The 27,771-nt window shown below is 41.2% G+C and overlaps 1 protein-coding gene across 1 annotated transcript in view; it reads right to left on the bottom strand.

Moving 5' to 3' along the window:
• tbc1d22a (TBC1 domain family, member 22a) overlaps positions 1 to 27,771 on the bottom strand; it is a 98,806-nt gene that overhangs the window by 68,710 nt on the left and 2,325 nt on the right. Inside the window, exons 3-7 of the mRNA XM_035676095.1 lie at positions 27,536 to 27,719; positions 26,921 to 27,170; positions 23,911 to 24,093; positions 8,668 to 8,738; positions 245 to 373 (exon numbers count right to left, since the gene is read on the bottom strand). Of these exons, the coding sequence (XP_035531988.1) occupies positions 245 to 373; positions 8,668 to 8,738; positions 23,911 to 24,093; positions 26,921 to 27,170; positions 27,536 to 27,719 (817 nt within the window). The remainder of the gene's footprint in view (positions 1 to 244; positions 374 to 8,667; positions 8,739 to 23,910; positions 24,094 to 26,920; positions 27,171 to 27,535; positions 27,720 to 27,771) is intronic.

Below are 27,771 nucleotides of genomic sequence, written 5' to 3' on the forward strand. Positions count from 1 at the left end.
ACACACGCACACACAAACATACACGTAATCAGCCGTGTGTCCTGGGTTTGTGCTGAAGGAATACATTAGTGACAAGAAAGTGTTCCTGTAATTGGAAATGGAACCTTTTGTAGTTCGTCTTTCATTCCGTCCTTCAAGTTCTGGGTGGTTTTAAAAAGGTGTTTAAAAAAGCCAGATGTAGAAGAAATGATTAAATGCACAACAAGTAAACAGGAGACGTGAATGTGGGTGTGCGTGCGTATACCTGTCTGTATGTGTCCTGATGGTGTTCGTCATTGCGGGAGTCATAGTATTGCTGGATGAAGCCAAAATATTCTTGTCTCTTCCTCTGTAAGACGCTGTCTCTCCTTTCCGCATTAGCTGGTAGGTAACCCTGAGAAAGGGTGAGAGAGAGAGAGAGAAAGGGAGGCAGAAACATTTTATTCCTTGACATAGACATACATTTTGTCCAAAATACAGTATTTTTCTATTCATCTTTTTGGTCCTTACTAACCAGATCAATGTGCGTTTTGGATCTCACTAGAACAAGTGAGAGTTGAGTTTCAAAGTTAAGTTGTGGATGAAAGAAAATGCTTTGATAGTTTTCAGTCTTTTAAAGGAATTATTCCCCATTCTGGAAAATACACTCATTCACTTTTCTTATAAAGAGATAAATGAGAAAACTGATATCACTCTCAGGTCTGTTAGGGCTGCACAATGAATCAAATATTAATCTTGATCACAATTTTGTGATTAATTGATCTTAATCGTCTACAATATTGACGTTTAAAATGCATGCTCAGTTACTGAGCTGAAGTTACTGCTAACAAAAACCGAACAATTCCTACTGCTGCAGCTTCACACTGAAAGCATTTACCTGGCGAGTTGACTTTTATTTAGAAGTAAGCTAGTCACAGGAAATGCAAAGTGTTTATCAGTTAGCTTGACACTGATTGCAATTGTTCAACAAAATGTGTCTACAATACAAGACAAAATTGTCGCTATCGTGATCTCAATATTGATCGGAATAATTGTGATTATCACTTTGGCAATAATCGTAATGTCTGTAGTAGGTTAGCTTAGGTGAGGTTGCAGACTGGGAACATGAAACAGCTAGCCTGGCTCTGTCCAAAAGTAAAGAAATCTGCCCATCAGCAGATAGGCCTATAGAGCTCACTAACTAACACGAAACATCTAATTAACGTTGTGTTTAAATTGTAAACACAGGAGAAAAACAGTTATATTTTGGGAGTGGTGACCTCTGGAGTCTTATTGAAAAAACTGCTTGTAAAACAGAAACTTGTCGCTTTTACACCTCAGTTGTTTTAATGAATGAATGACTATGATTATATTATAATATGGCCAAGTGCAATATGCAAATAAACGAGGCTATTTGATAAAGGTCAAATGTGTGACAAAAAGCATTACAATGAAGTACTCTAGTGCTGCAGAGATGCTCTGGCCTACAAATCATGTTCTCCAGATTTAAGAAAACAGTGAAAATTAAATTTATAATTGCATCGTAGTATCTGTCAAAATAATCGCAATACGGTGTTTTTACCATATCGTGCAGCCCTCGTTAGCAAAGTAATAGTCTAATGCACCTGTCTATTTGTAACACACACACTTGTGGGTTCCACATGGGACTCATTAATTCTGTCTGAAACTGCATTGTATTTTAGGTTATGTTTTTATCTCTCCTTATTTATTTTTCTGTCAGTATATACACTATTTAATGAGCCTTTATTTCTAAACTCTTGTTCTAAAACCTTGACTTGCTTTGAGTTCGTTAGCCAAGTTCAATCACGAACGAAACTGCCCCACCTGGGGATTACACAGTCTGTAAATGACACACTTCACTTTGCAAAGAAAACTTTCTGCTTGACCAAATGTTCTCTGCCTCTTGAGGGAGCTACCTATCTGTGTGTGTGTGTGTGTGTGTGTGTGTGTGTGTGTGTGTGTGTTTTTGGGAATGTGTTTGTCAGACAGTTTATGTGAGCATACATTTGTGAAAGTGCGGTCAGGCTTACGCAATAAGGAGAAAGTCAACTCCAAACTGAACAACAAATCTAAAGTCTATTAAAAGCGAGAACTGGGACCAGGGGCTCTAAAATATTCACCAAATTCAGATCTTTAGAAGAGAACTCAAACATGAGCTGTAAAGATTTGTCCCTGTGATAAAAAACTGGATAGTCTAGCTGTTAAACATACAAATGTAGCTGCTAAATATTGCTTTATGTGCATGTGCCTGTTACGCTGTAATTTAAAGAGTTCATGCATAAGTAGTTGCTCAAAATGATAATGATTTAAGACAAAGAGGGTAAAAATGTTCTTCTGGGGCCTTATAAACTGCTGGAATAAATCTTTAACTACATGTATAGGTTGTGTATGTTACTGAAATTAGATCTGCAATGATTAGAGATTCATCAATTAATCAAATGACAAAAAAGTCAATCAGCAACTATTTTGATAATATATTATTAGCTTTGAGTAATTTTCTTAAGGAGAAAAATTCTAAATTATCTTGTTTCAGCCTCTAAAATAGGATTTTTCTTTAGGTTATCTTACTCTTTCACGATAGTAAACTGGGTATCTCTGATACTGATATTTAAGAAGGACTTGAAACATTTTGAACCGACCATTTAAGTATTTTAAACTAGACATCCCATAATCCACCATGGAATATGGCTGAAAGATCAGGAAAAGCTAGTAAGTGAACATGATGACACCTGAGCCAAGGCCATTCGCTGACGAAGGGCGTGAGATGCGGCTGTTCCTTGTAAATGTTTTAGCACGCAGACGCCGTAGTAGTACACCGGCGCTCTCTTCATCAGTCTGGCTGTCTCTTGCATTTATTCGTCATCATCACTTTTAATTTAAACTGAGCATTTTCTCTGAGAGTGCATTTGGCTGCTGTTCAGTCACATCTGAGAGCAACTGTGTTTTGGACTGGCTTTAGTGGAATGGCCATCAAACTAAACTCATCTACCTGCACCGACACAGACAGTCTGCACATCAAGCTTGACAGGAAAAAATATAACAGGCCTTAAAAGGCTGATATTGACTGTGTGTGTGGGTGTGTGTGTGTGTGTTTGTTATCTATGTGCATCTCTGTCTTTGTTATGACTCTGCTGTTTGTTGTTATGGAAGCAGGCTGCCACTTTTTTCCTAACACACTGGCAAGCAAACAGAAACACACACACAAAGTATCAATTTTGCGCAACTGTCTAGAGACAAATCAATGAGAACAGCAACAAAAAAAGTTTGCCTTTTTTTTTTATTCATTTCACCTAGACAAGACCCCTAGAGAAGTCTAGAGAGTCTAGAGGCTTATTTGTTTTTGTTGCACCCAACAGCTTTGCTTACAGACGCACAGAGACACACATTTGGCTAGCAAATACAAACACATTGTGAAAAACACTACTCAGTAAATCCACCGTGGTTGCACACACTCATATGTGTTCAGTCACATATAAACACGCAGTGCGCATTCCCTGTCATTCAAACCGTTTCCCGTTCTCTTTATCTCCTGGTTTCAGGTACTAACCCTGAAAAACAAAAAACGTAAATTCTTTCACAACCAAAAAACACTCGTCATCATCCACACCTCCTGTCCCATCTACCCCAGCTGCTGCCTCCCCCCCCCCCCCCCCNNNGGGGCTGCCAGTCAGCCAGACGGGTCACAGAAATCAGGCTAAGCACTGACTGTGACTTTTTCACTTGGTTGTCTCTGCCAAGAAGTCCGCGCGTCGCATGTTGATATGCTCGCTCCATATGCAAACGCGCGCGAGGCACGAGCACAAACACAAAACCGCAACAGGCCAGCTACAAAACAGTGGGCTCCGGTGTTATGTGCACTCTGCCAAATGAGAGAGAGGAGAGCATGGGTGTGTTGAAGGTTAATGGATAGCTGAGTGGAGGTCAACCACACTGCAGCTGCATTACAGCTCGATAGGACAGGACCAAGTACACACACACGCACAATAAGGGGGAGTTTCAGACTATAAAGAGGAACACAAAGTGTCTCAAACACTAAACTGTAAAATTATTTTATGACTACTAATGATAGGATGTTACTAAGGCTATAAACTGTGCAAAATAATTGTCATTTTTTTTACATTAATATATCTGTCTGGCGTAAGGCTGGCGGAGATGATCAGATTTGTAGTGTGTTCGTGTGCAGCTGATCTCGCATACTACCGGACCAATCAGACTCATATTTTTTGTGCACATTAAAAACCTCCTGCAGTTGCGGTGATTCATAATGTTTGAAAAATCACAAAAAATTGACTGCTTTGTTTTTTTACCAACTGCTGATTCCTTACTCCTTTTAACTGACTTCCATTGAAACGGTAATCTTAAATTGTAGCATCTGTAGCTTAACTCCCTAACTGATATGTTGTGATCCACTAAAGCTAGACACGATACAATGAATAAATCCCACCAAGCCCACCCAGCTGTGGGGGCTGAAGCAAAATGTATGTCATTTGGCGCCGCTTTGTTGCCGCAATGTAACTTCACAACAGAACTGACAGCAACTTGCTTAATTCTGCACTGATTTTCATTATTTTGTTATAAACGTGAGAGATAGAACATGATGCTGGTTACCTGTTGGGATTAAATTCAGTGACACAGCGCTGATGCCAAAAAATGTACCTGAAAACTGAGAATAAAAAACTGAGAAGAACTGGTGAGAAAGAAAAGACACCAGACAGCACAAGGCTTTCTTTTAAAAAAAAAAGAGGATTAAAATAACTGAGGATCTCTCACTTTAAAGTGCTTTAGTGCCCAAGATCTAAGTGTACTTATGCTTAAACCTGAGTGACTAATTTTCGTTTCATTTGTGGTCTGCTGGTTAAAAGGGGTGAGTGGAGATGTTAAAAAAAGATAGAGATGGAAGGCTGAAAGTGAAGCATAAATGCGCGATGGCTCTGCATGACCTGCCAGTGGTACAAAATGTGGCAGCACAGCACGTCCTCCTACCTCTGTTAATCAGTCTACATAAACCTCATCTCTTCATTCTTCCTTGCATCAATCTACCCCTTGTGATCCTTCCATCCCTTTAATGGATCCTCCACTTCAGTAAGCTCTCTGTAAAAAAAAAAAAACTGGGGAAATATGCTTGGGGAATCCATTTGGGGAATTTAAACGAAATGTTTTTTTTTCTCTAGTAAGTCTTCTGACAATCTAAATTGATTTCTGCTTAGCAGGCACACATTATCCTGGATGCAGGCTGGAAACAACCCACTACGGGCACAGCAAAAGTTGAGCAAACACATCTTCACTTCTTTTTAAAATGCTCTTGCCGCTGTGTCTCCACGTGTCCATTTCTTTACTCTTACATCTGGCGAGTTTCGCAACATGATTCGAGTTTGAACATCCGCATGAGAATCAATTTCCAACCGTGACTCACCGCCTCTCAACAGAGGTATTAAAACTTTGTGGAGATAAAATGGAGCATCACTCTGCTACTGCGCGACTTATTTCTTACCTCCAATTTATTCAGAAACTTTTCCTGGGCTGTGGTTTTCCGAACTAAATTACCAATAACCACCAAGTAAGAGGCATGTTTGTCAATCAGGAAGAGCCTGCGTTGATCTGAGCGGTTTCAACTTTTGCTGGACCATACTGAGTGCATTGGTCCAGCAAAGAATATTTTTCCATTATACTGATAAGGTTACTGCTATCGACGATACAGTTAAAAAAATAAATAAAAGGACAACTTGTGTTTGCAAAACCAGTTCATCACCAGGGCTTCAGTTAGTCATATCCCTGTATCATCATCATATCAGATCATTCGTTTGTGACTTATCAGAAGAATAAGGTTTTTGATTTCTGGAAGCAGGCTATGGTGTTTACATGCGCAACAGATAACTGGGAACTTTAGGCTTTGGAGTCATGACCTTAACATTCCCTAAAAAAAAAATAAAAATCACTCACTCAGTAAGCCTGTGGTATAATCTAGGAACTGATACTGTGCAATAAGCAGTGGGCAGTGCTGCTTTTGCCTCATCTGCACTATTGAGGATGACCCCATCCTTTATCGTAGGTCAAATGCAGAGATTTCCCCCGCATATATACATACCAAAGATTAAACACAGACGAAGGCACCCGCTTTCAATTTCTGGTCCTGGATCTGTTAACAAAAAGCAATTTGCTCAGGTCTTACAAATCAATATTGAGAGGTGATTGTGGACCTGCACTCCTCATGAGCTACAGTACGAGAGCACAAACCAAAAAGGAACAAAAGGTTCCAGCCGAGGTGTGAGTATTGTGCTGTGTCGTGTGAAAAAGTCTCATTGTTATTTACTCTGAGGCGATATAATTATGTGTACTGTTGTAAGGTAACAGTTTAACATCATAATGTCTACATCTTTCCCCCGCCGCCACTGCTTCTCGATACATCTCATATAACCCTTTGGCCTTATCAATATTTCCACAGCCAGTTAGTTTTCTCCTCTCCCACTACTTCACATTTAACAGCCACACACCATTAGCAAATGCACATATTGCCACAGGCTGACGTTCTTCCACAAAGAAGAAAAGCCATTTAATTTCTCTTTTTTTTTCCTTCAGGCTCGGACACAAAGTGCTCTTTAAAAAAAAAAAAAAAAAATCAAATAAGAAGGTATTATTTCTGAAATAATAAGAAGTTCAACCGGATGTGTTTCTGAGGCCGGGGGCAACCTGTGGAGCCTCTTGCTCCAATATTAAAAAGGAGGTAGAGGGAGTTATCCAGTAAGGCTAAAAAGACTGGTTTCTTTCGCTCTCTTTTTTTTTGCCTACTTTTTAATTTCCACACTGGCTAATAACAGTGGAGACAGTTATGGACGATTTCTGTGATGTGGTGGTAAATGGGGGCCGTCGGGGGAGCATTACTGAGCTCTAACCTCAGTGGGAAAACTTGTTTCTCTTCTTTGTCAGGTAAAGAAGAGCGTGGCTCAAGCATGCCTGCTGGAGGGGAGAGAAAAATCAAATAAGTTGGTGCACGCTGGTGAGCAGGAGAAGGGCACAAGGGACACCACTGGAGTGAAGTTTTATTAGGTGCCTCTGCCAAGTTTATGGAATACAGCGTGGGCTGTGAGTCTGAATGTGTGTGTGTGTGCGCGCGTGTGTGTGCGTGCGTCTCAGACGAAGAATAGATTTTTTTCCGAGCCTGATCCCTCCTATCTATTTCGCCACTGGATCATACCACAGACAGGACAGAGAAGGCAGTGGAGTGTTATGACACTTCAGATGATATGAGTGCTTTTGACACTGTGCCCACTTTTCGCTTTAATCCAAACCTCGGATTTAACCCCCGGGATAATTCACGCTGCAAGAAGCTCTGAGATCTAGAAATCCATTGAAAACCCTGCACGGTGGGGCCGCGATAAGGATATGGATCTTAAGTTTGCGTAGTCAGAACACTGCTGACATATTTATCAAAGTCATCTGGACACGCGTGTCCTCAAGGAAGCTATGAGTTGTGTTCCGTTATACTGCATTCAAACTTGTTAAAATCATGTCCAATCTGCCCATGTCCTTGAAAGAGAGAAACAGGAAATAAAATAACTTGGATTGTGGTGACCATGTCGGAAAGTTTAGCTGGGGTTTTAACAAAACCAACCAACTTTGGTGGGCTGAACGTGGCCCACAGGCCGCCAGTTGTCAATCCCCGCTTTAGGGTAACCTGCTGCGTAACCAAGGAGGAAGAACTTGTAAAAGACGAATCAGTCTTCTATTTCTCTCTCATTGTTTTTAATGCTATCCTACAACCTCCTTCAAGCAGTCCAACCATCATTTATACAGGACACAGGGCAGCTGTGCTTCGCAACTACAATACTCACTGTATACGTAATGTTTATGAACGTATAGGTAATAATTTAGACCCACACGTGCATACACATAATGCATAAACTCACAAACACAGGAGGACACATAGGAGCAACACAAACAGGAACAAATCATTAATGGGGTGTTATCTATGGTACATTAGCTAAAACACCACAAACACATACACACACATACACAAAGAGCTTAAGTGCTGAGGTGCCCCTCCGTCCCCCGTGCCCGCCTGCCCACACTGCAGTCAATGCTTTGCAACTTCATACGGCGCTAAGCCCACACTTCAAGTAGAGTACCAAACAAAGCAGCCGTTAATGGTTAAAGCGCCCAGTTGGTAACCTCCCACTACCAAAAAACACAAACAGGCGTGAGCACACACATAAGCACACACCTTTAATGACATCTTTTCTGCGGCACATTAACTATTGTGCAGTAATTAATGGGAGAGGCACAGCGTTCAAAAAGCCAGTCTTCTCTCAGCAGACTAGGAGCTGTACACCACAACAATAGCTTAATGAGTAAACACACAGAGCGTCTCATGAATAAATTATTTGTGCCTCGCAATTCATTTTCCCCATTGAAGTCTGGAGAAAAAAAAGGAGCAAGGCTGTTACCAGTCTTCATAAATCAAAAAAGGGAGGGGGTTGCGCGTTGAACATGACAGCAACTTTTTGTGCGTTTGTGTGTGTGCATCCGTGTTATTTGTGTGATAATATCTGTGTGTGCATTTGATGAATCTGTGTTCTCACCTGTGGCTTTATGTATGAGGTTACATAGGTTTTTGTCTTTGAGTGTGCTGGCATGTAAGTGTTCATCCTGTATACGTACAGCATGTGTGTGTATTCTGTGGGACCAACTCACCGAAAGAAGCTTCCACGTTATTGGTCGGACCTGTCGTGGGATTCCGGACCAGCTGAGTTTCCGTAGCTCCTCTGGAAAACAACAAAAATACAAAGTTCATTTTAGATTGACCACTGAAACAGACACAGATACATCCATATGGGCATATGTGTGAATAAAAAAACAATAGCATGTTTGAGGTCATTTAGATACATAGTTTATCTACCAGAGAGCAATGACAGGTCTGTCTTTTAACCACAACACGTCCTCCTCTTCAGTTCATGTGTCGCTAACAATTATCGTATTACAAAATTTACCAAATTTATCAAAATTGTTTTGTGTTTATATTGAAAAATCAATGTTGTTCAACTGACTGGTATTCTAACTATAATGTATATTATATCAAAACTTCATTGCATAAAATTCTAATTATTCCATTTTGGCAAGCCATTCTTGGACATCATTCAATCAATCAATTAATCTGCCAACCAGCCAACCAACCATGTCCTTATAGTCCAAACTTCCCTTCCTGTCTCTCTCTTTTCCTCCACTGAAATTATCTGATGGGTTAGAAGTGGATTATTAACTACACTCTCCCCCGGCCCGGTTGGGAGAGCCAGGAGGCTATAATATAAAATAAACCTGATGGAAAGGTGCAAATTGAACTTTTAAATTGGCGGAGAGTAGTTCCCTTTGGGTCCATGAAGACCCAGAAAATATGGCTTAATGTTAGGTGCTACACATTACATCCAGCCCATATCCCACTCTCTTTAAACACACACACACACAAACTGACAATAAGAGGATGGGTGGGTGAAGGGATCAACAGTGACTCAAGAGAAAAATGTTATGTCTTGTAGTATTTGGCAATTCAGTCTTCTTTTTCATCCTATTTTTAGTCAACATAATATCTAGACTGCAATAAAGGTGTGGGATATAATTATATAATTGTTCCTAGAGGGAACTGAAATCACTGAGTGACCTTGTCTGCCAGAACCAGGCAACTTAGGATATTCAAGATATATGACTGTGTGTTTTTTCAGCAGTATTTCTCAAGAAGCAGGAGGTTCCTGGATGAGTTCTCGCTAACATTAACTCATCCATTATTCACTGATAGGTCTCCCTCTGCCCGGGCCCTGCAACACTACAAACCCCCCCATTAGCATTCAACGAGACGAGTTGCCACAGCCAACCTGAGACAAACATAAAATGCAATGGAAATCTCTTCACTTGTAATTGCACTGCCACTGTTTTACCTGCATTCCAAGAGTGAAGGGAAAAGGGGAAATTGATTTCCGTGCAAATGAAATGGCACTGCCTTAACATACTTTTCTGGGTTAAAAAAGAAACAAATGTACCTAATGAATAAGCCAAATTCTTCCTCGACTCTTATTCAAGGCACCGGCTGGAAATTGATAAGTCCTTCGCACTGAGTGAACAATATTGATTAGCACTGCCAAATGACTCTGCCTTGCCTGTTCTTCAAGGCAAATGCAAATGCAGAGTCAGTGACAGATAGCAGAATAGGAAATAGCAATCAGCTAAACAGCAATGGGCTAAGTCCATTGGCTAAATTGAGTGAAACGCATTAGAGCTTGTTCAGCTTATGCGAGCAGCTATTTATTCACTACAGTTCCTGTGCATCTCCCACTTAAAATTTCTCCCTTACCTTGTCCCCAGTGACTTTAATTATATAGAAATTCAATACAGTGATCTAGTGCACAGCATGGCTCTGTTGGTTTGGAGAGAGTCAAAGCCCCACAGTATGGAAGGTTTCGATTACCCCAAGGTTACCTGTGCAGCAGCAAGTTGCATTAAAACAGACATGACATAGAGCATAAAAGTTGCAAAGCAAACGGTGCTGCAGGTTTTCAACATATTCTGTGCCTCTTTCCCCCTTTCCTATCCCTCTCCTCAGAACTACAACAAGTGGAAGGCAGTGTATCAAAGTGTGTGTGGATATTGCTACCAAATAAACGTGTGTATAGACATTGGAAATGCATAGTTAGCACTGTGCTTGCAATGTACATGCTGATATTCAGGCAGGCAATTAAAGGAGAACTTTTACGCATTAAAGTCTGTTTACAGGTCTTGAGGAGTACTACTGAATATGTGAAAAAAGTTCTATAAAGGCTTTTGTGACTCTAGAGGGAGCCATGTGAAGTCTGATAAATTTCCTCAATTGACTCAATTGAGTCAGTTGGGGTTGAAGACTACAAGTTTGAAAATAAAATAAAAATCTGGGGGTGTGAAGTAATTTACTAGACCTCTGTAGCCCGCTCCTCGTCTCTGCTCGAGGCTAGCGGCACAAGGCTTCGTTAGCTGCTACTGGCATGACTCACTCAAATTTCCAACTGAACTGCCAACTGAATGAGTTGCATTGTCAGTAATACAACCAGGTTTTTGAAAAAAGGCAATATCTCTTGTTCCTTTGCATCAATTTTGATCATTCTTTAAAATGTCCATTATAAGTCTACAGTGTTATAGGAGCTCAATGCTAAATAGGTGGACTACTCTCTTCACAAAACATTTTTTTACTGCTAGTTTTCTGTTGTATTGGGAAAAACACTATCATGTAATACCTCATGTAACTGACATAGTATAATATAATATTGATGCCAGCGCTGGAAAAAAATTGATTGGTACTGTGGTTCTGTCTCTGCACTAAAATCGTTGCCAGTCTTAGTCCCAGCGTGGTTCATTAGGGTGCATGCTGTTTTGCATGCTCATAAGGACTGCTTCAGCAGCTGTGGACACTTATCGCCACAACTGCATGTCAAAGCGCACGTGTATACATGTTTAACATTTGCATCAAGTTCCGCAGCTAACCACAGCAATATAGCTGAATGACCTTTTAACATCTTTGAATCTCTGCAGTCAATATCTGTGCGTTTATATTCGTATGTCTGAATGCACCATTAGGTTTTCTCGCAGTGACGTTTTAAAATAAGTGGGGGGGGAGTCACAGGGAAATTATGTAGAAGCCATTTACAACAAAGTCCAAGTCTTTAAGGGTGAAATCGTTATCCCATGTGCACCTCTACATTCATTATGCTCCCAACAGCTAGTCAAGGGTGTCTCTCCTCTTGCTTTGCAGCCTTTGAACCTTCATTTGCACTGTCAGACAAAGAAATGAGTCCATGAATCTTGTGGACTCGGGCTTAATTAAACTATGTTATATTTCCCCCACCTGGCATTAATCTCACCATAGGGGGTTATAGGGAGGAGGGGTGAAGGGACGTGAGGCACAAGTTAGCTAATGGTCTTTACATCCTGATTCTGCAGTGATCTCCAGAAAGCCCAGTCCCCTCTGGTCAAACACTTCGCACTGCAGAGAAGGCTTGTGGAAGAAAGCACGCGTGCACTGAAGAGGCATCTATTCTGGCGTTTCTGTGTGGGTATGTATAAGTGTGTGGCAAGGGCAAGGGGCAAATATTTACTTGGCACCATGTGGCCGGCAGAACAAGCAGATGTGCCCGTTAGACCCATACATCACATACAGAAAACCGCAGACACAGCCCCTACTCCTTGCCTTCCAAACACTCTCCAGCAGAGAGCCGGACCACTGCAGAATCCAAATCACAGTTACTCCCAACGTGAGCCCGGATGACTTATAGACCCACAGCTTGACTGTCAGAGTACTGATGCACTGCAGTGTTTCAGAACATGAACAATGATCAATTCTACTACTAGATATTAGATTTTTTCATATTATTCTTACAGTTTCACACATTTTAATTAGTCCTGGGCTAAAACGCTGCTTTGATAAGAGATCTGCATAAGGAAATATGTAATCCATAATCCATCTGTGGAATAGACTCTGTGGTAATGCTTTATCTAATGCAAATACATTCTTGGAGGAAATGTGTCTGGATTCCAATTTCCTAAACGCTTACTGTATAGCTGTACATACTCGGCTCCAATTCCTAAAAACAGAACTCCATTTCACACAGTGGTCAGAGACAGAGAGGGCGACATGAGCATAGTTGACGTACAGGCTAAATTGCAGATGTCGTTTCATTAGTGTGAGGCTAGCTCATCTCTCAGAAAACATATCTGACTCTCTAGGGCATGTCTTGTGCATTATGAATGAGACAGCCAAGCCCCAGCTCCACTGGAATAAATTAAAGGCATTTCTTGACATTTTGAAAATTAATCTGTTGTTTTTGCTCAGCAGGCACTTGTCACAATGTGGGCGAAAAAGTTTCTGCAACTGTCCCAGAGGCGACGAGGGACTAGCTGTCCCCGTCAGTTTCCAGTGAACAAAGTTAACAATGCAAACAAGACATTTTTAGCTGACAAATTTGTCACTCCCCTCTATACATAGTGATCCGTACAACTAAAAAAAAAAAAAACATTCTTTCCTTTAACAGGTTTATACAGGACAAAAAAATGCAGCAGAAACTCATTAAAGTGAAAACAGTCTATTCACCCCATAGGCAATCATTTCAAAGTATACATTCAAGCGGGGGCACGGAAAAACAGAAATCCTCTTTTGGTACCAATAAAATACCAATAAAGGAATTAGTGTGATCATTATTGTGGGTGTTTATCATGCTAGCAGGCACAGACCTCAGAGGACTGGTCTGGAGAGGCTCCACCCTGGAGGGAGCTGTATTGTATTGTAAAACACCTGTAACATCAGCAATGTGCAACTCAAGGGCAACTGCTGCTAGTCTTTCCTCTGTGTGTCTACTGTATTCCATTATGCATGAACTTACAGGGGTGCACTTTGTCTTGGCTGGAGTTAAGCTGGGGACCACAGGGGGTGATTAGGACACCATGTACCTTCTGTTGAACACCCACAACAGCTGTTCTGATGTGGGACCCTCGGAGGTAATGAATGCTCAATGACTCTTGAAACATTCAGAGGGCAAAATATAACTAAATATCATGTTTGTATTACATTAAAACTCATTTAAAAAGATAAGCAAAAGTATTATATAATGGCAGCTTGACAGTTTGAAGGCGAGGAAGGTCATATCAAATAAACACAATGTGGACTTTCCCGGTGCAGTCACTCAAGTACCTTTGCCGACAGCAGCTCCAGCTGGGGTTGGGTACCTTGTTAATGGCCACCTCAGCTGTACTGTACTGTACTTGCTGAGGGAGGAGAGAATGTGTCTTATTCACCTCTCTGGCCCAGATTCTCCCAGCCTGCATGGGGATCTGAACCACTTACATGTGGGTCACATTAACATTTCTTAAACATTTTGACTACATAAAATATTTCCAAAGGCAAGGGCAGGGTCCAAAATTAACACCCCCCAAGCACCACATGCCGGTAAATTTTGGGTTTGGTGGAAAAAGAATTTAGTGTGACCTGGCAGGAGGCAGGTAAATAATTTGGAATCACAGCGTAAGGCCAGGTTTACATTGCTGTGTTTTTAATGTGTACCGGTTGAGACTAAAGTGACCCTCGCTGTCCACCATACATATCGTGACGTCGGAAAAATCCAATCAAAGCAACTAAGCAAGTTAAAAAAAAATCAATTCTGAGTCAATTCTATAGGTGAATCAAGTGTCCACAGCTAGTTCAGTTTGTGATAATAACAGAAGAGCGAACAGCGAATACATCTTTTTCACTATAGATAAATCTCCCTATGATTTTCTCAAATAATCAATTGTTTTGTCTATAAAATGTCAGAAAATGAGGAAAATGCCCATTATAATATCTTCTAAGCCTAATGTGATGTATTCATTTGCGTGTTTTATTCAACTGACAGTCCAAACACTAAAATAGTCCATTTACTATCATATATGACAAAGAAAGGCATTAAATCCTTTAGTTTCAGAAGCTGGAGTCAGCCAATGTTTGCCGGTTGATTAATTGTATAATTGTTGCAGCTCTGCTATAGCTATGAACAAAACCAAGTCATGATGATGTAAGTAACCTCCCTGCCTCACTGGCATTTGTCATTTTTATGGGAGCTGCAGTTATTTTAATTCTGACAAATTAATCATTCCTGAACTTAAAACCACTTGTAACCACAAGGGGTGTAGTGGGTGTCGATTTGAAAAGCAAACCTCAAGGAAATGTTTAATTTTTACAAGAAACACCATTAAAAATGGTAGCAGAACAGGGAAAAGAGGGCATGACGTCGGAGTTTTGGCTCTCCGTTGGGATTCCATGTAAGGATTCATTAATCTAAACCTGATTATACACAACAGTCAAGTGTAAGTGCCACCACTAGAATCATGCACGCTTTTACAAAAGGACTGTTTGTTTCCTGAGTGGACTGAAACTGGTCGAGTGAGGGCTCTTACTATGAGCGACCAAGCAGGCTGTGATAGGAGGGGGAAAAGAATCAAATGGAGTAAGTATGAGAGTGTGTGTGTGTGTGTAGGTGTGATTGTAAATGTGTACCTGCACTTCTTCCATGTCTGCCTGTCTACCTGCCTGTCAGTCAGTCTACCTGCCTGTGTGCATGGTTCTGTATGAAGGCCAGTAAGAAGAACAGAAGACAGCGAGAAGTGAAGAAGCGCTGTCAGTCAGTGCTGGCTGAGCAGGGAGCTGATGGGAGCAGGAGGGAGGACGCTTGGCGGGCCGGAGCCATGCACTATTCAGGCATCATTCAGACGGAGCGCGACCACTGGGGCAAAACACCAGAAGGTTCTGGGCAACATACACACACACACACACGTGAATACCACACACACCTGCCAAAACTGGGGTTTGTACTCTGCAGCAGGGGCTACATCAACAAATCCAAAATCAAGGCTGCGGCAAAAAAAGGTTTAGACTGAAGCAGCACAACAATCAGTAATTTCATCTCTTGCTTTTGCTTTCACTGGAAATGCTAAAGTGAGAATACTCACAAGTATTTTCTATACTATTACAATGTGTTAATAATGCTTTATTTATATAGCATTTTTTAAACACAAAGTGCTTCACAAACAAACAAATAAAAATATAAACAATCATTCACACATATGTGTATGCATATAAACATATGAATTGGTACATACATAACCATACCCAATCATACATACACAGGCACAGCATCTAAATACAAACATATGGAAGATAAAACAAGAGGGAAAGAATGAATTAAAAGAGAGGCAACAAAGATAAGTAAACAAACAAGGAGGAGATTTATAAAAAAGGCTTCCCTGTAGAGGTGGGTTTTAGGGAGTTGCTTAAAACAGTCCACGGATTCATCAAATCTGAGTGATTGGGGAAGAGTATTCAACAATGTTGGGGATAAAACAGGAAAGGCACGGTCACCTTTAGTTTCGCAGTTTACGCGGGGGAATGGATAAAAGGCCGAGATTTGAGGAGCGAAGTGGCCGAGGAGTGGAATGAGGAACAAGGAGATCTGTAATGTAACTTGGGGCTGGTTCTGGTTAAAAGTGTGGCAGCTACATTTTGTACTAACTGTAACATGATTTAAGGAAGCTTGACTAAAGTACATGTAGAGGGAATAACAGTAATCTAGATGGGAGAAAATGAAGCTGTGAATTATTTGTTTGAGATCTCTGGAGGACAAGAAGCTTCTGTTTTTTGCAATATTTCGTAGCTGCAGAAAACAGGACTGGAAAAGTTTTGTCACATGATGGTCAGATGTCATATATGGTTTGATATTTGTGCGTGATGGTCCAATAAACTGATCAACTGCACTGCAGTGACAAAGTTTTCAGGGCCAATCAAAAGCACCTGTGTGATACCTATGAAAGTCTCCGAGATTATAAAAAGTAGGTAAATGCCCTCCCTTCTTCTCTTGTTGCAGGCATTGTCCCAGTGTCATCTGAAGCTCTTTTGCCAGTGAGGTCAGAAAAACAATACAATCAGGACAGACACCTTTATCATGCAGTGTATTAAAAAGTTAAGCTCCCCTCCTATAAACCTTGAATGCTGTGAGAGAGTCCTGAACGGTCTAACTCATCTAAAGGACAAAGTGATGGCGCCAGGGAGCAGACGGCTCGTAAACTAATGGGACTCTTGTAAAAAGATACTCCCCCCTGGATTATACCTGCTCAGGAGGCCTGATGGATGGCCCAGATGGCTGGGAGAGGACACCGAGCATAGATGAGTGTACAGGTGTGAGAATGTGTGTATGAGAACGTGTGTGTGTGTGGGAGTGAGTGAGTGTGTGTTCTTTGTGTAGTATATAGGACTTGTATAGTGAGTTCCCTGAAGCTCGCCTTGCCTTAAACTGATTTTGATGAAACAGGTTCTAAAATATCTGACCTGGTGACATTTTTTTTTTTTTTTTTTCTAAACAAAGTTTTATGAGAGAATATGCAAACATTTTGAATTTCAGTTGTGTAACTTTTCCAGGTAATGGTTATATTGGGACCAAAATAAATCATTAATATGCTAAATGAAACTTGTGCAGAGCAGGATAATGAGCTACCATGGTGCAATTGGTAGTGAAAATAGTAATGCTAATAGGAAGGCTGCAAAAAAAAAATGTTCCTGACCAAAAATGACCCAAACTCTGTCAATGGGAGATCCGAGCCTAATCATGCCTAATTGCGAAGGCACACACACACACACACACACACAGAACTATTTATCCAAATGCTACAGTACTCAACTGAAAGGTAAGGTTAAGAACTTCTTCATACAATTACCATAGAGAAGAAAGCATGTATAATTTGTTTTTTACTTGACCTTAAAGGTTTATGTTAACCTCGACATTTAAATAGCCTATACAGTCCTGCAGACAAAACATTCATTGTTCATTTATATTATATAACTGGTAAACCACTTAAGTAATGTTTTCAGCAAGACATTTTCTTTTTTTAAATCTTTTTTCTTTTTTTGTAAATTGAATATGTTTGGGTTTTAAGCTGCTGGTCGTACAAAACAAGTAGTCTGAAGATGTCAACTTAAAATATAGGAAACGTTTACTTACTTACTTCCATGGTTGTTGGATGAATCAGTAACGGGATATAAATAATTAATAAGTTAATTTGTTAACCTTGTTGTAAGGCTTAAGGGGGGAAAAAAGAAAGCCTGTGACATAGGACAGTGTTAGCTATTTCTAGTCAGGCATCATTCTTTTCATAAACCCCAAATTAGTCAACCACAAAGTATAGATAATGAATTGCAGGATTAAACTGAAACTATTGGCAGTGGACACAATATGTCCTCCACTGCACCTAAAGCAGAGAACAGGTGTGAACTGTAAAGGCTGAAGCGTGTCCAGTCAAGCTTCTCTTCGAAAAAAGAAAGGATGAAAAATTCACATGGAAAACCGCCGTGTAACATATGAATAAACTAAAGCCGACAATCTGGGCGGCTACTGACACAGGAGACAGCTGGTGGTTGGACCAACCTTATTAAGTCAGGTGTTTTGCCTGGGGAAGTGCTGGGAGGCAGAACACACACACACACACACACACGAGAACATTCATGCACACATACATACATACATATAATACCAGTGACTGTTAGTACGGTTACCATGCAAGGAACACGCAGGGGAGTATAATTTGAAAGCAGAAAAAAAAGGGGGAAATAACAAAATGCTGTGACTTCAAGATTTAGCAATTCTCACAGTATCCACTTTCTAAGAATAGGAAAACATTTTCTCTTTTTTTTCCTCTCTAGCTTCGGGGTGCTATTGACGTCTAAAATAAAAGAGAACCTTTTCCACTGACAATTCACATGGACACCGTCTTTCAGCGAAGATGCCATATTTCCCAGAGATTTACACAGCCTAATGCTGTATTATCTATTCTTCTACACTTCCCAAGCCTGTGACAAACACACCTCTGAAACTGTCACACATGGACAGTGCTTTCAAACGAGGCATTAGGACTGAATTCAATTGAATTACATCGCCACGTCCCGCTTTGATGGCGGCTATTAACTTTGCAAACAGTGCTGATGGTAAGCCTATCATATGGTGGCTGCTGTGTAACAGGATTGCGGATCGTAGCGGAGTGTGAAGCGAGCAACTGTGGCAGAATGTACACAGTACCATGGTTGCTGCAGTGAGGGCTGATGGCAGTTGGGGAGAAAGATACTGTAGTGGTAGAGGTGTAACAAAGAGCTGCAGCACCCCCAACAGAGGGTAGACACACCGACAGGCAGCGAGAGGCAATGAAAGAAAGAGTGTGTGAGTGTGTGTGTGTGTGTGTGTCCTTGCGAGCAGTTATTTGTTGTGTTTGGCGAACACTTTATTTGTTGTATGTCCTTGTACGTTTATGTATGGTGTCGATGCCCCATAGATGTCCGGCATGTGTGGGAGTACATGTGTGAGGTGGACTGACCACACAGAAAGTAGGGGAAAAAAGAAGAAGAGAAAGAGAGACAAACAGTGAAAGGAACTAATGAAAAAGGGGAAGTAAGAGAAAGAATACGGATAAATTGCCAGAAAAGAGAAGAGGGGAAAAGGACCATTGCCATAGCAACAGCAGTATTTCTGCCATCCAGCAATAACTGCTTGATGTCAGATGCCAGCTCTTGGTCTTAAAATCGATTTAAAAAAAAAAAAAGATATGCAAAAAGTCTGTAAAATCTGGCATTGTGACTTATAGACCATCATAGAACAAGTGGCTTACAGAAAGTATACGACACGTCTGGGAGATTAAAAAAACATTACGACGGATACAAACGCACTTGATCAACACAAAAATCTATCACAGGCACAAACACTGCCTCATCGTGAATTCTGAACAGAGCTGGCAGGAAAATAATAAGTTGTGTTTAGTAGTTGAAAAGCCGAAAATTGAACAGCTGAAAACTATTACAAACTCCAGAAAATGTGTCAGACTATCTAGTATTGCATTTATGGAGTTGTTTCCCCTCATTATTGGCATGCAGTGAAAATGTCATGGACTGTTAATTTGTTCCCTGTGTTTACTGTTGTGTAACGAAGCTCCCTCTTCCTCATCCGCTCGAGTTATCAGCTCGTTCACACTCTCGTCTTCTCTGTCTTTTTTTAAATGAGTTAGGCCTTGTTTTGGAACGTTAATAAACGGGAAATGTCCACCCCTCGCTACAGTACTTTGCTGTTTTGTGAATGTAGCGATATACAAGTTGTAGTTGCAGTGGGTTAGGAGTTTAACCAATCAGGGGCGGTCAGCAAATAGTCCCTGAACCATCAGTAGCAGGGGCTACTTTTTCAGCTACTCTACAGGAACTAGATTTAGTCCCTGGTTCCTCTAGTCCAAACGCAGGTTTTTGATCCCCTGTCAAAGCATGGAAACTCATTTTGATAAATGATATACTCATTTAAAACATTCAAACTTTCAGTTAGCGTTTCTATGGTAGACTATAGAACGTCTAGTCTAAATCTGGCTGCTTGTGTGAAAATACAATGCAGTTGTGGTATGTCTTACAATACAAGAAGCGAAACTCATGAAGCGACTGGCTGAATGGTTTTTTTACTCAGTTTCCCAGCAGAAATAACTCCCTCCTCAATGAGCGTTCAGTGGGTGCTGTGTTCAGGTTCACTCAACAGACAGGCTCGCCTCAGGACATCACGAATAATTAGCTGAGATCAAGCTGACATCAATCACCCGCACACACACGGGTCATCACCTTCTATATGCCCTTACATGCTAAACAGACTGCTGTCACAACCTGTCGCCAGGTTCAGTGGAGAGGGAGGGAGAGATGGGAGGAGGGGTGATAAAGATGTGAATGCGAAAAAAGATCATGAAGGCGAGTTGGCAAGTCAGAAAAACAGCTGGAAACGTCTGGAAGTGGGCAAACTGCCTCCTTTTATCACCTTCAGTTCAATACAGTTCTTCTGACTAACAGTTCTACAGGTAAAGTTTCGTATCACTCCAGGCACGAAGAGTGACTTTATGCAGCCTAGTGCACTCTGCTACACCCTCTGACAAGACAAACAAGGCTGCAACATAAAATAGAGGTAGCTATAATGCTACGTTATAAGCTAAAGCTATCATTTTAAAAAAATCACACACATTCACACACTGACCAAAGCAGTCAGACAGAGACACACACACCTGTGGACTCCAGGGACTGGCAGCCCTGACATGTCGGGGGGCTTGGCCCAAAAACATGGCTGCCTCTGCAATTAATTACACCATTCAAGAGTGGACCCAACCAATGGATCATCCCCCGTACCCACATCCCCCCACCCAACCCCCCACGTTCCTTCAAGGACAGTCGGTCGAGTTTCTCTTTTACACAAGGGGGCGTCATCCCCGCTGACAGTGTCCACTGGTATGTGTGGGGATTTGCATGAGTGTAAATGGGTCACAGACGGTGTACGGGGACAATGACCTCCGCTTTAAGGACAAGGGGTTTAATCCATCTTGTCATCTTCTGCTTAACTGAAAACTGCAATGAAGCTGCTGATGAGTAAATGATGCTCTATGTAAGAACAATTATGTCAGTATTTTGGAGCAGAACAACTTTCTACCCCAAGATCTACAAATTACTCATAACTACGAGTAAACAATAATATTTACTTTTGTCCCAGGAACATTACAATGATGATGTTACCGTGGGCTTAAATTCCTTCAGATGGTGGCGATTTCATTTTTTTCTTTTTGTATTCTCATCTTTATCCCATTCTTTGCTGCCGCAATGACCCAATTTCCCCACGGGGATCATTAAAGTTTCATCTTATCTTATCTTATCTGCCCCTATCCCTCTCTCTTCCCCTATCACCCCTCATCACCCCCCCTCCCCCTCCCCTTCACTTAATTATGTCCCGTGAATGAAGTTCATCTTTCATGCTGCCAGCAGCCGGCAGCATGGCTCGCCCGTTCTGGGCTATCTAATCATGGCGCAGAGACTAAACTAAATTTAGACAGCAAGCTTGTGATGCCTGGCAGGCCCTAATGGGGTCTGACATCTCAAGACACTCTGCTGATGTACAGGATACACTCTGCCTGAGCGGGCCGCAACCGCCGTCGACTAACGCTGACGACTTGAGAACCAGTTTGTTTAGTTCAAAAAGTTTTCAAGGGGATCACACATAGAGGTGAGGCACTGTGCTGACTAAGGCCATTCAAACTTAATGAAATCCAGCATTTACATTTTAGGACCTTAGCCAATGCCTCTGGTGTGTGTGCCTCGAAGTAATCTACATGTGGATAGTAAAGCAGTGGCACCAAGGGGACCAAACTCACCATTTTATTCAAATTGTAAACCAATGAGACACCTCTGTTGACAGAATATGATTTGTGGATACAGGTTAACAACATGTCTAGATAATGTATTAGTAGTCATTCATCATTATTAATATAACAACTTTACTGAGGAATGCCTGAGGAAATGTTTAGGCCTTGTGTTTAATTCAAGGGAATTTTGACACATTATGACGGGCTGATATATTATATTTATATTATCTTATAAGAAATATAGCAGTATTGGCTCATGTCTCAGCAGCATTATTTGTCTACCAGAAGGCACTTGTTAATGTTTCAACTGTAAATTACCCCAACTCATGAAAAAAATGGGATCCTTGTAAGAAAATAAATTAAATATCTTAAATATCTATTTCTGTATCTGCTTCAAAAATCCAGAATCAGTCAGTCTATACGGAAAATGTCTCAAAATAACAAAAGCCCTCAACTAATAGGATTATGCCTTCTGAAACACTGTAAAGCTTATTATGTACAACAGATGGAGGAAGTGTTGAGTTTGCATTCCCAGTGAACAGGAGAAACAGGAGCAGATTAGAAAACTGAGAATATTCTCACAGAAATATGATATAGTTTACTTAGAAAACAAAAGAAGTCTGAATAAAAAGGCGTGTTTCTAATAATAGCCTGTCTCAAATGGATGCCTGGTAGCCTCTTCAGTTGTGGTAAATTAAGACCACAGCCACCATTTGAGAATGGAGGATACGGTATTTAAACTGTGTCATTTCTGCGCTGAAATATCTCCGACACACACTTTTTGTATTTAGCATATTTAGGGTATTTAGACAAGCACATAACCCATTCTCTTGCTAGGCAATGCACTTTTTTAATTCTCACTTCATGCTCCCCTTGTGTCAGGCACACTCAACACACACAGACACAAAATGCAGCATAAACACATCAAAACCACTCAAGGACAACAGATGTACATCCTTAATGTTATCACAATAGATGTGAACTTCAGAGGGCTTTTAACAGAGATTTTACCAAGAGTCTGACAGTGCATCCTCCTTGAATAATCCACACAAGTCCAGTATTTTTTATGAGTCAGGCTCTGTGCTTTTGCCAAAACGGACTGAGGTCATGGGAACACACTTCTAACTTCAATTTAAAGCACTATTTTTCTTTAGTCATAAATTTTCACAGCCTGCACAAAGCCTCTGTCCTCAGTTTTCAGGGACCCGAGGCCAAGCAAGACATCAGCAAGACCCTTGACTGGTACGCAGACCGCTATAGATTATGATGGAGTCAACTTTTTTTTTTTTTATTAAATGTTTTATTATAAAGGACATGTTAACTGCCTAAAGAAAACCTATACCTGACTATAGCAGACTACTTCAGCAGGCCACCCTCTATATACCTTTTATCCTGTGTAAAGGGTTGACCTGTGCTCCCCTAGTGTTGGATGTAACTTCAGTTGCTGCTGGGTGATATTTCTTTAGACTTTAAAATGATTGCTTTGCCACATCCATTTCATGCAACCTTGGCTAACTATATAGAAGCTATGAAGATTCGTGGCAGCTACTGCTCTTTAACATCGAGCATTAGCGTATCATCACATAACTCGCTGTCTGTAAGTGACAGACTGGTCACTGGCCGGGTTTTGACATTTAACATGTACACTTGGACAGGCTCAATTCGCAAACTCGTCCGATAACCGCTTTGGTGTAATTAATCTACTTGTCAACAGGTTGATGCGCAGCAGTTGCCAAAAGTTAGTTTCAGAGGACAAAAAGTCACCAGTAAAGAGGGAGGTCTGCAAGGATTTCATGGGCACTGGGGTGGCGGTGGTAGCGAACAGTCTCTGGGGTTGGATAAACAATAAAGGCCTGTCGTTTGGTTAGAACAAAGGCCTGTCATTTGCTTTTGTTGTTGGTGGTATTTTTTTCCCCCCCTTGTAATCTGCATGTCCAGATGGCTGGATGACTTTCCCACTCACAGCATCGTTAAAAGCGCTGCACAGCTGGCAGACGGAGTGAGCAAACTAAGAGTGAGAAGCAAAAGAGCGCGAGGAAATGAAAAAAGTGAAAGAGCTTAGAGAACAAAAAGAAAAGAGTAAACTAGACAAAAGCTGAGAGAAATGTAGAGCGAGACGGGAGCAATAGGGAGACAAGTGGACTGTGCAAGACCGCACATCGTAACACACACTGACAGATAAGTGGAGACTTTTGGATGAGTATCTCTTACCCAGATCTGTGTTGGGCCCGGCCAACAACTGTTTGAACTTATCCAGACGGGACGCCTCCCTCTCGGTCATGGCCGGAGTGCCAGATGTGTTCTGGTCAGCCATGCGAGCCACGAGCGGGATGACGGGCGGCCGGTGGGGCAGAGACCGCTGTCTGTGGAGGGCTGCATGCTCACCTGCCGCATCTGGTTGGAGGATGAAGAGTTGAGACAGGGCAAAGGATTACATAAACACACACACACATACACACACACACAACAAATGGAGGGCTTTCAGATGATGCAGCACAGGGTGTTAGTGGCTTGTTTTGCTTTGAGCCTTCAGGCTGGTTTGTTGCAAAATTTCTGAATTAACTGTGAAGCCACATGTTCCCCCAGATGTGCTAAAAAAAACAAAAAGACAGAACACAGAACGAAACAGCGGCAACCACACAGAACAAGTTATAAACAAGCTGGCGAGGTCAGGACTTCAATGTGGAGAGGGACGCTCTTCTGTCACACTGAACACTAAGCAAAAGTTCATAAAGACGCCTGTGAACAGCACTGCCAACATTTCTGTGCTACAGCAAACCCCATCTACTGCATGTGGACACAAACTCTCCATTGCAATTAAGAGAACTGGAATGCTGCCTAATTTAATATCCTTTTCAGTTTTTACAAGAACAAATAAAAAGCTACAAATCTGTTCTCAACTGCTTTATTTGCACTTACAAAAATTAAAAAAGATTATTAAAGCCGGCGAAAGCTTCTTTGTAGTAGAACCTTTTGTACGGTTTTAACAATAAGCCCTTTTTATAGCCCATTTAATAACTTTTAACTTTTAAAAGGGCAATAAAAGAAAAAGCCAAGTTAAAGGAAGATAGTAATGTTCACTTGTCAGTCACAATATGCTGCAGTAATTAATACAAGGAAGGAAAAAATACATACATGAAATACCCAAAAGAGTACTCCCCTTTCAACCTCCATTAGAGACTATTCTAGTGGCATAGTGTGTATTTTTGTTTGAAAAATCAAAAGACACCATCAGAGGAGCCCGATGAACACCAGCTTCTTTGTGTGAGCGTGTTTGCGTGCTGCTTTCTCTCTAAGCTGCAGGGTAGTGGGATGGACATTGCCAAGTATGAGTATATAATGTACAAGAGAAAGTCTGGGGCTCACTAATGAAAGCCATGCTGTGTGCCATTATCTAATTAGACTGGGCCAAGTGTGTATACGCTATTCTTCGCTGTCATCTCGCACACACGAGAAGGGAAGAGAAAAGGGAAGAGAAGTAGAGGGAAATCAAGTCGACAACGAAAGGACAAAGCAAACCAGCTGTCAGCCTTACTGTAACTGTGCATGTCAATTTGTTTACCCTCGTGCCATGTACGGCGAGCGCGACTGTGTTGAGGTTGGTATATTTGCTCACTAGAGGTGGAAAAGGTGTCGTCTTGCATATCCCTGCACATGACGTGGCAGCGCATGCAAGCCTGTGCTTCGGCTTCTCCGAGGAGATAAGAGGAATTGCCTGAAGGCGACGGGATTCTTATGTTATCTGTATCTAAACACAGCAACAGCAGACAACCAGGCAGACGGGACATTAGGCAGCCAGACGTCGGCAATGTACAGCGTCTGCTGCTATTGCCGCTGATGATACAATCTATAAAGCAACAGTAGAACTGTCTTCACAAATTTCTTCATCTATCTGTTTTACAAGGAAGAGGATTAAAACTGGTTAACAGAAGGATAAAGTGTTGGTTTTAAGTGGGAGAATTGAAACATTTAAAAAAGGTCCAGGATTAATTGGGAGAAATGGAATATAATATTCATGGGTATGTTTGTTTAATTAGTGTATAACCACCTGCAAATAAGAATCAGTGTGTTTTTGTTACCTCACAATGAGACATTACCTACAGGGGGAGGGGGTTCTCTTAAAAAAGTTAAAAATATTTAACTTTTTTTAAATATATTTTTACCGGCCATAAAACTGCATATTATTATTGAGCCTTTCTGAACCTTCTGAGCTTCATATTTTAGCCAGGATCTTGGGGCTCCCATGTCATTCAGACACCACCTCTTGCAAAAACACCAACCTCTGTGGCTTTTCTCTTCATCTTCATGTTTTCTTATTGGTAACCTAACAGCAGGAATGTGTTGACACATCTGTACTTACATCTAATGTAGATGGTTCTTACGGGAAAAACACAGACAGACATTGTGTAGAAAGCACCAAATAGTAGTAAGCTTTCTCTGCAGGTACACATAAAAAACAGTTATGCAAATCCGGCCCTACACTGTGATTGCAAATTACTTACCGGCGACCCCAATTTATTCCCTCACCAAACCCAAAATGTACCCACATCTGACACTTGGTGGGTGTTAATTCTGGATTCTGGCTTGCAACACTTCCTACTATCTTTCAACAAAAATCTGACCGTGATTGTTTTGAATGCTTTCATCTTTGTGTGTTCTGAAACTGTGTCAATGCTGAGCCCTGTATACTCAGTCTAAACCACAGGCAAGTCCAATCAAAACACAACACTGGCAGTCTAACAAAGTAACACTCGCTCTACACAGTGAGAACATCTGCCAAATATTTTCTCTGGTTCTGTTGAAACTTGATACCATTTAAATGTGGTGACACAAAGCAGCTGTGAGACCACAGTAAATAAATACACAAAAAACATGATGCAGACAAAAAACACTGTAAATTGTGCACTTGTAAAAGTGAGTTAATTGATATTGATATTGAATATGTTCTATTTTATCCACGGCATAGCATTAAAAGTTGATGTAGTGACATTTCCTATGTTTTTTTTCACCACATTTAGTAAATAGTAAACAAAAACATACTTAAACAAAACAGAAAAATGAGTCAAAAGCAGGTATGGTGTGATTGTTGAGATTTGTCCCCCAGCTATAGGTTCCAGGTCTTTTCCATGACACTGGTGCACCAAAAGTAAAAGCAGTCTAGCTTTTAGTATGCAAGTGAGCCAGAAAACTTTTTGGACAAAGAGCAATGGTGTCCACTAACCTTTAGGTGACCCAATTGGAGCTTCGCTGTGGGACTTCACTAGGCGGCCATCAGTGTAAGGGCTGCTCTGGGAGGGAAACGACACCTCTGGGCTGGTCACGTCTCCTTCCCCCACCCTGTCCTCCTCCTCTTCCCCATCCTCCTCCTCGTCCTCTGCCACCTCCTCCTGCGTGTCCTCTTCTCTCTGCTCCAGCTCTGTTGTGTCATCCTGCCTCTGTCTCTCCTGCTGCTTGCTGTGATTCTCGATCACCTGTTCAGATGACAAAAAAAACAAGGTGTGTCACTGGTGAGCCTTAGGTTTCGCTGACGACAGACATAACCTAATAAACTCCATATAAAATATTACAGTGTACCACTATACAAATACCCCTATCGTAAAAGTAAAGCAGTGCATTTTACAGATGTTTAATGCTGTACTCTCATTTTTATGAAAAGAAAGAAAGAAAAAAGTAGATTTTTAGCAAGTGTTTACAATTATACTGTCAGGAAAACCCACTTCTCACTATACAGTTGAAACTGTAGTGGAACAGGAAGCAGTTTTAGAGGTTCTAAGACTCATGAAAGTCTTTAATGGCCTAATTGTTTTATAGCAAGCCACTGCATCTGGTTGTTCACCTTGTTGGCTGTCTCCATGACCACCTCAATATTAAGGTTCTGTGCAGCCATGGCCAGCAACTCGTCGTCATCATCCCCAACATCCCAGGCGTCACTTGTGATGCTCTCAAACTCCTGGAAGGTGGTAGCCTTCTTGGGTTTGCCCGGCGTGGTTGGAGGAGGCTTGTTGCCTGCTTTAATCAGGCTGGAGGACAAAGACAGGGCCATAAATACAGAGAAGATAAGAGCAAGAGGAT

The sequence above is a fragment of the Morone saxatilis genome, unplaced genomic scaffold (assembly GCF_004916995.1).
Source record: "Morone saxatilis isolate NCDOM2014 unplaced genomic scaffold, NCSU_SB_2.0 Contig10, whole genome shotgun sequence".
Classification (NCBI taxonomy): Eukaryota; Metazoa; Chordata; class Actinopteri; family Moronidae; genus Morone; species Morone saxatilis.